General features: G+C 31.7%; 2 protein-coding genes across 2 annotated transcripts in view; both read right to left on the bottom strand.

The window, feature by feature from the left end:
• The window catches only part of LOC139501999 (uncharacterized), a 60414-nt gene extending 60102 nt beyond the window's left edge, over window positions 1-312 (bottom strand). The window contains exon 1 of the mRNA XM_071291319.1: window positions 294-312. Within this exon, the coding sequence (XP_071147420.1) occupies window positions 294-312 (19 nt within the window). The remainder of the gene's footprint in view (window positions 1-293) is intronic.
• Window positions 160-13505, bottom strand: part of LOC139501998 (uncharacterized) — a 155650-nt gene continuing 142304 nt past the window's right edge. Inside the window, exons 110-125 of the mRNA XM_071291318.1 lie at window positions 13265-13477; window positions 12692-12734; window positions 11896-12059; window positions 11498-11650; window positions 9389-9601; window positions 8592-8634; window positions 7890-8056; window positions 6856-7032; window positions 6006-6299; window positions 5072-5114; window positions 4045-4205; window positions 3554-3712; window positions 2301-2513; window positions 1993-2035; window positions 1318-1481; window positions 160-708 (exon numbers count right to left, since the gene is read on the bottom strand). Coding sequence (XP_071147419.1) covers window positions 500-708; window positions 1318-1481; window positions 1993-2035; window positions 2301-2513; window positions 3554-3712; window positions 4045-4205; window positions 5072-5114; window positions 6006-6299; window positions 6856-7032; window positions 7890-8056; window positions 8592-8634; window positions 9389-9601; window positions 11498-11650; window positions 11896-12059; window positions 12692-12734; window positions 13265-13477 — 2459 coding nt within the window. The 3' untranslated portion in view covers window positions 160-499. The remainder of the gene's footprint in view (window positions 709-1317; window positions 1482-1992; window positions 2036-2300; window positions 2514-3553; window positions 3713-4044; window positions 4206-5071; window positions 5115-6005; window positions 6300-6855; window positions 7033-7889; window positions 8057-8591; window positions 8635-9388; window positions 9602-11497; window positions 11651-11895; window positions 12060-12691; window positions 12735-13264; window positions 13478-13505) is intronic.

Below are 13505 nucleotides of genomic sequence, written 5' to 3'. Positions count from 1 at the left end.
GTAAGTAATATTCAAATTAATCTTCAATAAATTTTGTTTTGTTTTCATTAAAAAAAAAAAACAATTTCGCCAGTGTGTTTTTGTTTTGTGTTCATCTTTTTTCTTTCTCTTCTTCGTCATGTGTTTTTTGTTTTGTGTTTATCTGTTCCTCCTCATGTGTTTTTGTTTTGTTTATCTGTTCCTCCTCATGTGTTTTTGTTTTGTGTTTCTCTTCTTTGTCATGCGTTTTTTTTGTGTTCATTTTGTTCCCACTTATGTGTTTCTAATTATTAAGTTATGAATTTGAGAATTACTTAACCCCTTGTCTATCATTACAATTGTAATATACATAATTTGTAACCGTTTTAAACATTTCATAAGTGGCATGGCTTAGAAAAGAAAGAAAGTTAAACAATTGGACAAAAGCTACATGATTGAAAGCTAATATAAATTAATAAACTTATCAATCCTACTTCAACCAATAAATTATTAGTTTGAAAATTTGTCATATATTTCAGTTTTATGTCTTAATATAAAGATCTTGTAAAAACTTGCTATCATTCCATCTACTAGAGTGTGGTACATATGACCCATTGAGTCTAGAACATGGTGAGTCCATAAGATAGTCTCCTAGTCCAAGTTCTTTGATTAGTCTGGCGATATCTACAGGGTACAGTAAAGCTGTTGGTCCTATATCATTCTCTATTCTCCATGCAGCCAAAGAAAAGTCTGAAAGGTAAAATTAAATGATTTGATGTGTTAATCCTGGAGGGTCATGTAGATATGTTCTAAATTCTCTTAAAATTCATTATACATATTTATGTAGTTTTTTAATTAGAAATGTCTATAAATACCTTATATTGTGGCTGGCAGTAGCATAGCCATAGATGTTTGTACACTTCTCATTTTGTTCATATTGTTAACTTCTTCCACATGGAAAATGCTTGTAAAGTTTTGACTGCTGTTGAATATTAAGGTAAATATTTTCAAGTTACTTAATAGAATATCTTACCACGCTCTAAAGTGAGAACATTAAATGATTGATGTCGCATTAATTTTATTCAAGCTTTTAAAAATAAAATTGAGAATGGAAATGGGGAAGGTGCCAAAGAGAAAACAACCCGACCATAGAGCAGACAACAGCAGAAGGTCACCAACAGGTCTTCAATGCAACGAGAAATTCCTGCACCCGGAGGTATCCTTCAGCTGGCCCCTAAACAAATATATATTAGTTTGGATTCAAGATGAGAAGATTGTGATGACATTTTCATAAATGTTCATTATGTGCACAGATTACTAGTCAAGATTACTACAATATTATCTACATTATTTTCATACCTGTTTGAATAAAGCCTGTCTGCCATTGGCAAGGCATCTTGGGAAGGAAAGTTTTATGAAACATAGTACTGGTCAGTTCACAGGGTCCTGCAAACTCAAAACAGACACTAACATTCATGTCAACAAGATACTGGTGGTCACTTTCTAGGTCATACACGACATACCTAAAAAGTAAAACTTTTTTATATAAGTTTTATAGCAAGGTGCTTTTTACTCACAACAAAAATTGACATTAATTCAAGGTCATATTCCCACATTACCTATTATAAAAAAGAAGATGTGGTATGATTGCCAATGAGACAACTATCCACAAAAGACCAAAATGAAACAGACATTAACAACTATAGGTCACCATACGGCCTTCAACAATGAGCAAAACCCATATCCCATAGTCAGCTATAAAAGGCCCGATAAGATTAGCCAAGTGAATTTTATATAACAATATGATTCACTTGCACAAATGCATAACTAAGTCTCTCATGGAAGTTGGGTCATGCTAACATTACAAGACAACATATATATAAAGGTGACAAGAATATGAAATTGACCTATGCTATGCAAGGAAGTAGCAAATACTAATTTTATATTTTCACTTCAAAGAGGACATACAGTGGAAGGTATTCTAAATAATTATTCAAAATTGTTATATTTAGCAATATTCTAAAAAGTACTTACTCTACTCTCAAAATGTTCTCCAAATAAAACTTCTGTATAATACCTGAAAGAAGGAATGAAAAAAATATGTAAACATTGAAAAACAAATAACAAACAGATTTTTCTTTATATTTATGCTTTATATATAGTCACCATTGAAAATTATAAAACCAACAAAAGCTTAAATTGTAGTAGGTACTTGACGTTGATTTATCAGTTAAAACATTTTCAGTTAAAGATGCATAAAAATAATCAGATTCATTTAAAAGACCATTCACTCTTCTTTCCAAATATATATAGTACAGGGGTAAACATAATGTGTTCCTTACCAAATCCAAAACCATACAAACTGGTGTTGTGGACATAGTTTTCAATCCTGATAGACATTGACTGGTCACAGGGATCAAGTTCAAGGTCAATACTAACAGTTCTGTTTATAGTTCCTACAGTTAGACAACAGGTGGCACTGGTACACTGAGACAGCAGACGACAGCTTGTATTGGAATCCAGAACTGGTAGGTTTGAAGTTGTCAGGGTACAATCTAATTATATAAATTGAAACTTTCATTTCTCTGGATGAGAATTTTTTAAATTAGTGTTTTATTCGAAACATAAAAAATCAAGATTCCTCTTTTGTTCCAACATTTGTTTCAAAATGTTTTACTGATTTTAAATATTGTGGATTCATTAGTAGTTCTTCCAAATTTTCATGAAGCAAATGCGTGAGATCTGGCTAACATTAAAAAGATCAAAGAGAAAAAACAATAGATAAAATGAAAATGCCGCCCAAAAAGGATGAACATGCGAGGCTCACACTAAATATGTGAGATTTGGCAGCCCTGCATAATTATTGGTGAGATATCATTTTCTTAGGGTTTCGTGGGTACAGGCGAATTATGATTTCAAGTCTTCAACAAATAACATATTTTCATTAGGCTTTGTAAACAGATATTGACGAAACCAAAATATCCATGATTATATGAGAGTTTTCAGCAATCCACAAAAATTGTTACCCACAAAAACCAATAGTTAAATAAAATTGAGAATGGAAATGGGGAATGTGCCAAAGAGACAACAACCCGACCATAGAGCAGACAACAGCAAAAGGTCACCAACAGGTCTTAAATGCAACGAGAAATTTTCGCACCCGGATGCGTCTTTCAGCTGGCCCCTAAACAAATATATACTGGTTCAGTGATAATGAACACCATACTTAACTCCAAATTGTACACAAGAAACTAAAAGTTTAAATAATACAAGACTAACAAACATATTTTATTGTTCAAAATGACAAAAGGATCAGACACAAGTTTTAGTAACTTCAATGAATCAACAGTATTTAGCTTTAGATAGACAATTTGAAAAAAAACAAACACCAAAGGACTTGTATTTGCTTTGCGATTGAAGCTAGTTTGGTTGTTTTTTAAATCTTTTGTTTGATTGTTAGTTTAAACATATTTATTTATAGTGGAATGGAAAACAAGTTCTTTCAACTTTAAATTAATCCCTATCCACCTTGCGGGTGCAAATGCTGTCTTGTAGGGGCATTCCTAAAAAAATTACTGTTTATTAAGTAACTCACCATTAATCCACCCATCAGTACTTGTAAATCCTGACCTATCACACTCCACATCTTTCATGTAAGTAGCCATATTGGTCTCCTTTAATAATTGTACTATACCATAGTTAGGTAATGGCAATGGAAGTTCATTCTCTGCTGACCAAGCTATCAGGGAAAAGTCTAAAATAGAGAAACAGAAATATTTAGTCAAACTGTCAGCAGGTCATAACCCCTGCTTCTTGTAGTTACACTGTTTGGTTGCAGAATGATTAAATGATACATATTATTAGTCAATTTTTAATTTAAAATTATCTTATTCTACTATAACTTTTTAATTTAAAATTATCTTATTCTACTATAACTTTTTAATTTAAAATTATCTTATTCTACTATAACTTTTTAATTCAAAATTATCTTATTCTACCATAACTAATGTTGAAACTCCTTAAATATTTGCTGTGTTTAAACACATTTTAAATTGCATATAAAGTAGCCTGGAAGATAAAACTTGCCTGGAATATAATAATCCTTGGTTAGGTCACAAACACCTTTAGGAAACATTGTGCCGTCTGCAACTGTCCTCTCAACAATACAACTGGTCATTTCAAAACACAAACTCAGATTTGCAGTTATTGCATACATGTCTTTACTGGGCAGATCTTCAATGATGTAACTGTAAAACATAATTAATAGGAAAATATGCAGACATTTAAAGATAAATGTAACATTTAAAGATAAATGTAACACTTAAAGGTAAATGTAACATTTAAAAATAAATGTCAAATTTAAAAATAAATGTAACACTAGAAGATAAATGTAACATTTAAAGATAAATGTAACATTTATAGATAATTGTAACATTTAAAGATAAATGTAACATTTAAGGATAAATGTAACATTTGAAAATAAATGTAACATTTGAAGATAAATGTAACATTTATAGATAAATGTAACATTTAAAGATAATTGAAACATTTAAAGATAAATGTAACATCTACAAATACATGTAACATAATAAGATAAATGTATTGATTCAAAAACATCAAACAAAATACATTAAATTATTGCTTGCATTTATTAATGCAATTTTTGTCATTTAAGACTAAAATGCAATTCAATTTTTTTTGCAATATTAAAAAAAAATCCTGTTTAATTCATATCAAGAATTTCAAAATGCAAGTTTAAGTTATTGCCATTATAACCCTGTCACATTTCTCAAAATAATAAAAAAATAGAAATACTTTTAGAATTATCAGTAACGTAAACAAAAGTCTTCATTGTTTATATTTTCAAACAAAGCATATGAAATTTATTTTCAAAATGGTGGCTTTTCCTTAGTAACAGACTGGTAGAACATGTAATCTCACCCTTCAAAATTCATGCCAAGGTCCAATGAAAATTTTCATAACAACCAAATAATTTGCATTAGAATTTGACTTTGATATATAGTTCCTGTAAAACATTTTATTTAAAAACATGCAAGTCAAACCTTCTAAAGCACATTTCAAAATAAAGAAAACCTATATACAGCATACTTACTCAATTCTAAAAGCTCCATTCAAGTAGAACTGGTTGAGGGTTCCTGTAAATAAAAAAAAAACCCTCAAATTTAACATATTCAGTCGTTAATTGTTCGCTGCCTTACTCATTTTCAAACAGCACATTGGCTAAAATTATATATAGCAAGAATAAAGTGCCAACGATAATTCAATGTTTAAAAAACAAAGAGAATTTACTTTGCCATGCCTTTTGCTCTCTGCTAGCTCATGTCAAAATTTTGTTAACTGGATAGTTATGCAGAATCTAGTCAACCAAATATAAGTTCTAAACTGAGTTCTATTAAGTGTGGTCCTTTATAGTTTGTTGTTCGGTGTGAGCCAAGGCTTAATGTTGAAGACTTCTTTGACCTATAATGGTTTACTTTTACAAACTGTGACTTAGATGGAGAGTTGTCTTATTGGCACTCATACCACATTTTTTTATATCTGCTGTGAAGAAATTACATATTGTGGAATCATTTATTTTCGTGGGTACCAATTTTCATGGATTACAGAAAACTTGCATGTAAGTGGATATTTTATTTCATGGTTTTGCCGAAGAAAATTTTGTTATTCGTTGAACATTTAAATTCGTGGTTCACCTGTACCCATGAAAGGCACGAAAATTGGTATCCAATGAATAATATTAAGGTGGTACCCAACACTTTCACTAAAATTAATTTGGCTGTTTAATTTTCATAAAATTTTGACAAACTTTGACTCTTTAACCAAAATATATAAATTTCAAAAATTTTGAACCAACCAAGCTTAATATTCCTTTTACAAACTAAATTAAAACATTCAGCTGATTTTACAGAGTTATCTCCCTGTAGTGTTAGGTACCACCTTAAATGAATCCACAGAAGTTTGAAATTTCTCAAAAAAATTAAGGATAAAAATGTCTGATTCTATTTTCACAAAAAATTTACACTTACCAAAACTCAAATCTGCCAGATATATTACATACTCCAGTTCTTCAATCACCAAGGTCAAGGTGAAATTACAGGCATCAATGTATATACCAAATACAAATGAACGTGTTAGACGTGTGTCCTCAACACAACATCTAAACCCTGTACAGTCACTGATAGAAATACAGTTGGTCTCTGTAGTGGAAGATGTGACCGTTTCTGTGATATTACAAATGGTTCCATTGCAATTCCCTTCTCTAAGTAGGTCAATGGAACCAGTATCATAAAGGTTATAGTAATTTTCTACTTCAGCACATTCTAAAATAACAAACATCAATTTTTAGAGTTAAAACTACTTTTATAAAAATTTATGATTCTATGATCAAATGCAAAAGATGAAAGCTGATACGAAAAAATATGCTTTATATCAATATGTTGAATAACAGTGTTCATTTTTTTACATAAATAAGGCCGTTAGTTTTCTCGTTTGAATTGTTTTACATTGTCTTATCGGGGCCTTTTATAGTTGACTTTTTTATAATATAAACTATTTTTCCTGTGTCTTATACATGATTCCATGCATTATTGTTTTTGATGCCACGAACAATGAAATAAAACTGTAATCACAGATGCCATTATTTTGTCTACTTTAGAAATTTCCTATTACCACTAGTCTCATTAGAAATCATACCACGTCTCCTGCTTTTAAATCAACAGATATTGTGAAAATGGAATATTTTTTTTCATCTCAGGAAATGACATAAAGTAAGGGACAAATTGATTGACTATTAGATGAAATTGAAATATGTAATCATTATCTTATTATATGACACTATTTCCTACGTAAGAGTCATATTCCTATTAAGAATCATACCTCTCTTCCAACCATCATGTCCTGGTGGAGTCCATGGTGACGCATCCCGGTCACATGACAACTCACTCATAAACGGTGAAACCATCAGAGTGTCAAAGACTTGAGCCACAAAATAATCGGGGTATGGTGAAACATGGGTTAATCCTTTATCATCAGCAAACGTCGATATACTGAAATCTGAAATAGACACAGGATATGTGAAACATGTGTTAACCCTTGTTAATGGAAAATATGGATATACTGTAAATTCAGAAATTATTGCGAGGTTTTTATTATTGCGAATAATGCGACTGAGTTGTAAACGCAATAATTAAAACTCGCATTTTGTAATATTTGAACTGACTTAAGCATGACTTTTCTCAAAATCGTAAAAATTAAAATCGCATTCAAGTGTAAAATGACAAAATCGCAATAATAAATGCACGCAATAATTTCTGAATTTACAGTACTGAAATCTGAAATAAACACAGGGAATGTGAAACATATGAGTTAACCCTTGTTGATAAGATTGACATGCTGAAAACTTTTGATTTTAATATTAGCACAGTCAACACTGATATGAAATATCAAGAAAGGACAGAAAATTATAAGAACATAGAGAAACAGTATTAAAAATGACATCTATCGATAGTTTAATCAATCAAACTAAAGTTATTAGAATTTATGAATTCATGCAACGTGGAGGGTTTGCTGTCAGTTAAAAAATTTTACCCTACCACATTCTGTTAAGCCTATTCAGTGTGGATTTTGCTCATGGTTGAATGCCATAGAGTGACCTATAGGAGTTAAGTTCTTCATGTCATTAGTTCTCTGGTGGAGAGTTGTTTCATTTGTTATCCCACCACATCTTATTTTTTTTTTAATTTTCTGGTTAACGTTTAATGCTGGGGTTGGGTTTACGAAAGTCTCTTGGGTAAGTTAACTTATGTATACACTTTTAATTAATCTGTACTATATTTTTATATTTTTCTAACAAACTGATTTCTATTGCCATCTTAATACATATATAACAACTTCCAAATATTAATATTTACCTTTTGCAGGAAACTGAGTGTTGAAATCACATTGTCCTTTGTTCAGTAGTGAGTTTTCAAGGACAGGAATGTTTTCAAGGTCACAAGGACCTTCATCTTCAAAGCATATACTAACATTCATGTTGACCAAGAACTGTCTCTCATTGTACACGTCATATACATTCAAACTGTAAATAAAACAAGAAAATGGGAAATAATCTAACTAAGGGCTATTCCAGAAAAAAATGAATGGGGGAAAGGGCGGGGGATGGAAGGCACATTGTATTAATAATACATGGGTGATGGGTATCAGAGCAACTTTTCACAGTATAATGCACTATAATTCTCAATTACAATTGTCTGGGTGGCAGGTGCTGACAAAAACTGCCTTCCAACCCCCTAACAATTTTTTCTGGAATAGCCCTAAGAATAAACTTTATAGTTAATGGTGCTTGCATTAGAGGACTTAAATTCATTATCTTTTAAAAATCTTTCCATTGGTAAATTTGTCAGGAACTGCAGTTTTTAAATTTTTGCAACAATTGTCATGAAACTGCTGATTCCAGTGCTAAATGTGTAGGAACATACGAAGGATAACTTTTTTAAATTGATGATATTAGTTTGGCTTCTTTTCATCTGTTGTGAAAAAGGAAAGTCCAATTTGATTATCAAACATGGATACAGAAACTAAAAGTTCCAAGGAAACATTTTAGTGTTACTTACTCCAGTCTAACAACTCCATTCAGCCATACATTCCAGATAGTTTCTGAAAAATAAATACAACTAATCAATGTTATATCTCAATTATCAACAATGTTTCATAAACAGAGAACTGTTCTGAACAGGTAATGAATAGACTGTTGATTATAACACCTTAATTTTGGTCAAATTAAAGGGAGATCATAATGGTTTGCATCTATGGTATGACTCTGATTTTCTAACATTCAATTTCAATTCAATTCAATTCTTTATTACTTTGAGCAAATGATCCTCATCAGTACAAATATAATATATCTGCAAATACAATATATCATAAATAAATACATAAAACATACATAACTGATAAATAAATACATCCGAGCAGAATAATGATCTATATTATGAATTGGTAACTTTTAACATGTCTGTTCTACAGTCAAATACAATATTAAAGAATTATAATTTTGGTCTCTTTTGTAAAGTTCTTATATCAACTCAATTTTCAAACAGTTATACACTTTTTAAATAGCAATTTTTCAACCTTAAATACCTTAACAGATGTAGTATGACTTTCATTGATTTTCAAACATTCAAATAAAATATCAAAGAATTAAAATTTTGTTCCCTTTTGAAGAGTTCTTATAACCACTATATTTTCAAATAGTTATACACTTTACATAAGAATTTTTCAACCCAAAATAGTTTAGTACCAGATGTATTGGTTTGTATTTGCATAGGGTCTATTTCTATCCAAAGCAGCACAAATTATTAAGTTGATGAGGTAAGGCAACAAATGTTTCAAATAATAAAGAAATGTTTACCCCATGGTTTGTCCTGAATATTGACATTAAAAGTGTATCTGTCTATTCCCACAGTCATGTTATAGTGGCAGGGGTCAATGGTCAATATAGTGTTAAAATATCTCTGCAGACGGACAGATTCCACACAGCACTCCACAGCAGTGCACCCTTCTGTTATTGTACAGTTGATTGAATTTGGAAGAACAGGTAAATTTTCTGCAGACTCATGACAGGCTGAAATAAAGGAAAAGATAAAGGTTTTAAATAGCAATGAGTAAAGGGGGTTATCTGAACGGAAGAACGTGAAATAAAATTGCCATTTCACGATGAACGAGCAATAAAAAATGTCTTTCACGTTGATCTTTTTACCAATTTCATGAAACACGGTGAATAATGAACCTTTTTCACGGCTGTACCTGAAATAAAAATGGTAAAACACGTTGCACAAAAATAACCCTTTACCACCCTCAGCAATCTAGACAAACCAAGTCAAGTGGGCCTACAACAGTTGACAAGACGCGAGACATTAATAAATACAAGAGGCTGTCACAACGACAGCAAACCGGATTTATTTACATTTATTTGTGTCCTGGCAATATCACAAGAACCATTACTGATGAATGGTGAAAGTGAAAATCATCAATATCAAATTTGACCTCCATTTTGTCATCAGTATCATCATTTTGAAATAATAATATTTGAAAAGCTTAGATTGAATGGTTCATGAGTAAATGCAACAACGTGAATTGAAACGCCATTTTACGATCTTTCAAGAACCATAACTCCTGAACAGTAAAATTCAAAATCGTCATTATGGAACTTGACCTCTATTTTGTCATCAGTAACAACATATTAAAATTTCAAAAGCTTTGGTTGAATGGTTCATGAGAAAATGCACGGACACGACGGAAAACACCATTTTTCAATCTTTCAAGAACCATAACTCCTGAACGGTAAAAGTCAAAATCGTCATTATTGAAATTGACCTCCATTCTGTCATTAGTAACAACATATTAAAATTTGGGAAGCTTTGGTAGAACAGTTCATGAGTAAATGCACGGACACGACTGAAAACTCCATTTTTCAATCTTTCAAGAACCATAACTCCTGAACGGTAAAAGTCAAAATCGCCATTATTGAACTTGACCTCCGTATAGTTGTCAGTAATAACATATTAAAATTTTAAAAGCTTTGGTTGAACAGTTCATGAGTTAATGCACGGACAACATTTGATTGCCGCCTTTCAAGAACCATAACTCCTGAACGGTAAAAGTCAAAATCGCCATTATTGAACTTGACCTCCGTATAGTTGTCAGTAATAACATATTAAAATTTTAAAAGCTTTGGTTGAACGGTTCATGAGTTAATGCACGGACAACATTTGATTGCTGCCCGCCCGCCCGCCCGCCCGCCCGGCCGCCCGCCGTACATCCCCAAATCAATAACCGACATTTTTGTCACAAAAATCCGGTTAAAAATCAGTCTGTGTATTCAATTATCATAGCACTCACAGTATTTGAGATAAAGGACACACAGACATAAAGACATGCAGTGGATACTAATAACATTCTCACACTTCTAGAAATTATCATATAACATATTGATGATACAAAAAAAAATATATAATAACTTTTATCTGCTTATTCAAGACATGCTTTTTTATATAGATTAGACAGTTGGTTTTCCCGTTTGAATGGTTTTACATTAGTAACATTTGGGGCCCTTTATAGCTTGCTGTTTGGTGTGCCAAGGCTCTGTATTGAAGTAATTTGACCTATAATGGTTTACTTTTATAAATTGTGATTTGGACGGAGAGTTATCTCATTTGCACTCATTATTTAAAACCACATCTTCTTATATCTATCTAAAAATTTTGATGTAATAAATTAGATACAACCATCAAAGACACATGTTTCTTAAATTGTTGAAAGGATTTTAGATTGATGTTGCTTTTCACTGACGATGATTTATTATAGTCAGAAAAAAAATGCTGTGTGATTTTTATAAGCCATAGCAACATGGAGCGAGTTCTGATTCTTATATGGAGATTTCTGCCTGTCCATGTATTAATCATGTAATTCATGATATTTTCACACAGGGATACAGATCAAAGGTAACCAGTCTACTTACTATCATTCCATCCACCAGACATCTGACATTGGTAGGGAGAGTTGAGAAAATTAAAGATGTCTAATGTCTCCATTAAGTCCTGTTGAGCATCTCCAGTCAGGGATATAGATGGAGGGTAACCAGTGTCTGTAAACCAGTTGGCCAGGGAAAAGTCTGTAAACAGAAAATCAATTAATTATATAATAGAGTGATTGATTAAAATAGAAAGATTGTTGCCTTTAAGTACTTTTTTGAAAAAGAATTTGATGTGGGGGTTTGATTCAGTCAAAACTTGGCAGACTTTTGACAATTAGATTGATTTTTCATGCTGAACAGCTCTTTCAGAACCAGGCATTGTCTTTTTCATAGCGACTAGTTTGTATTAGTGGTATGAATCATGTGTATAGTAAAATGCATACCATCTACGGCAAAATATGTGGTGAGATTACAAGGCTGTTTATACAAGATGACATTCTTTAACACTGTGACTTCTAAGTTACAAGGATTAGTGATGTCCCAACAGATATGGACTTCCATATTCACAACATAACTCTCTTCATACACCAAATCTTCTACATTAAATCTGTAATAATATGCATCATTCTGTTCAAGTGACATCATTTCATGTTTATATTGAAATATGTATTATCAAAATGTTTAGTTTCAATGTTGTATGTTGTTTTTTAAGCATTTCATTGGTGAGCTTAACAGGTACTCATAATATATTGGTCTAGACTGTCAGACCGGTGGCATTTTGAATAAAAACTTCAGAAATGTTATATTGACATAAAATCATTACAATATTTTGATCTGATAGCTAAAATCACTTGTTTCAAGAATTAATTTCCTACATTGGAAAAAAAAAGTCAGTTACAAAGATTTATAAAATAGATATAAAGAGATGTGGCATGAGTGCCAATGAGACAACTCTCTATCCAAGTCACTATTTGTAAAAGTAAACCATTATAGGTCAATGTATGAATCAATTTTCTAGTTTTTTTTCATTGGTCACAAACAACTGACCATTGTTCAGTTCTGCAGCCATCAGGTTCAAGATCATTTTTTGAGATCAGCTGCTGTTATTTTATGAATTAAATAACACATATTACTATAATACTTACAGAATTCTGAATATACCCGAAAGGTCGCATATTACTATAATACTTACAGAATTCTGAATATACCCGAAAGGTCGCATATTACTATAATACTTACAGAATTCTGAATATACCCGAAAGGTCAACTTCATAACTCTTCTCTGAAACAAAATGATATTCAACTGAATACTCTTGCTGTTAAATCAAATGACAAAATAAATGTGTAAATCAACAGTTTTATTCAATATGTCAAAACTCTGAAACTTCAAGACAACTGAGCAGTTTTTCTTAAGTATAACAAAAATATTTTGATACAATTCCATTTCATTGACACTAGAAAAATGTGAGCAACTCCTGGTGCGGTTTTTTTCTGCTGTGTTGAAGACCCATTTATCAGGGCAGCAGTTTTATAAGCTAGGGATTTTTAGGATTAATCGTTTCGGGATCCAGGAAGTCTTTTTTGAATTTCGGGATGTCAGGATTTAACTTTCTTTCAATTCAGGACCTCAGGATTGGGGATTGGGGACCCTCCCCCCCTTTATGGCCTTCAGCTATTATCTGCCCTTTGGTTGGGTTATTGGCTCTTTGACATATTCCCAATTTCCATTCTCAATTTTATTCCTTTTGTGTATGAATAATAAAATGATAGTCTAATAGGTTTGTTTTTTTTTAATATATTCACTTATCTTACCAAAATCAAAGTCCAGCAGAGAGACATCAAAGCTGTAAAGTTCTACTCCAATCTGTAGTCTGTGGTTACAGGGGTCAAGATGTAGGAACAAATTATAATGTCTGAATGTCTCTGTATCATACAAACAGCAGTCAATGTCTGTACATCTGTCACTCACATGACAAATCAGCTGGGGACTCTGTATTGGTAATGTCCTAACACCAAGGCTACATTCTGTAATGCAAAAAAGATATTCTGTGTT

The sequence above is a fragment of the Mytilus edulis genome, chromosome 13 (genome assembly GCF_963676685.1).
Source record: "Mytilus edulis chromosome 13, xbMytEdul2.2, whole genome shotgun sequence".
Lineage (NCBI taxonomy): Eukaryota > Metazoa > Mollusca > Bivalvia > Mytilida > Mytilidae > Mytilus > Mytilus edulis.
Note: the sequence above shows the minus strand (reverse complement) of the source record. Positions and strands in the feature narration are given on the sequence as shown.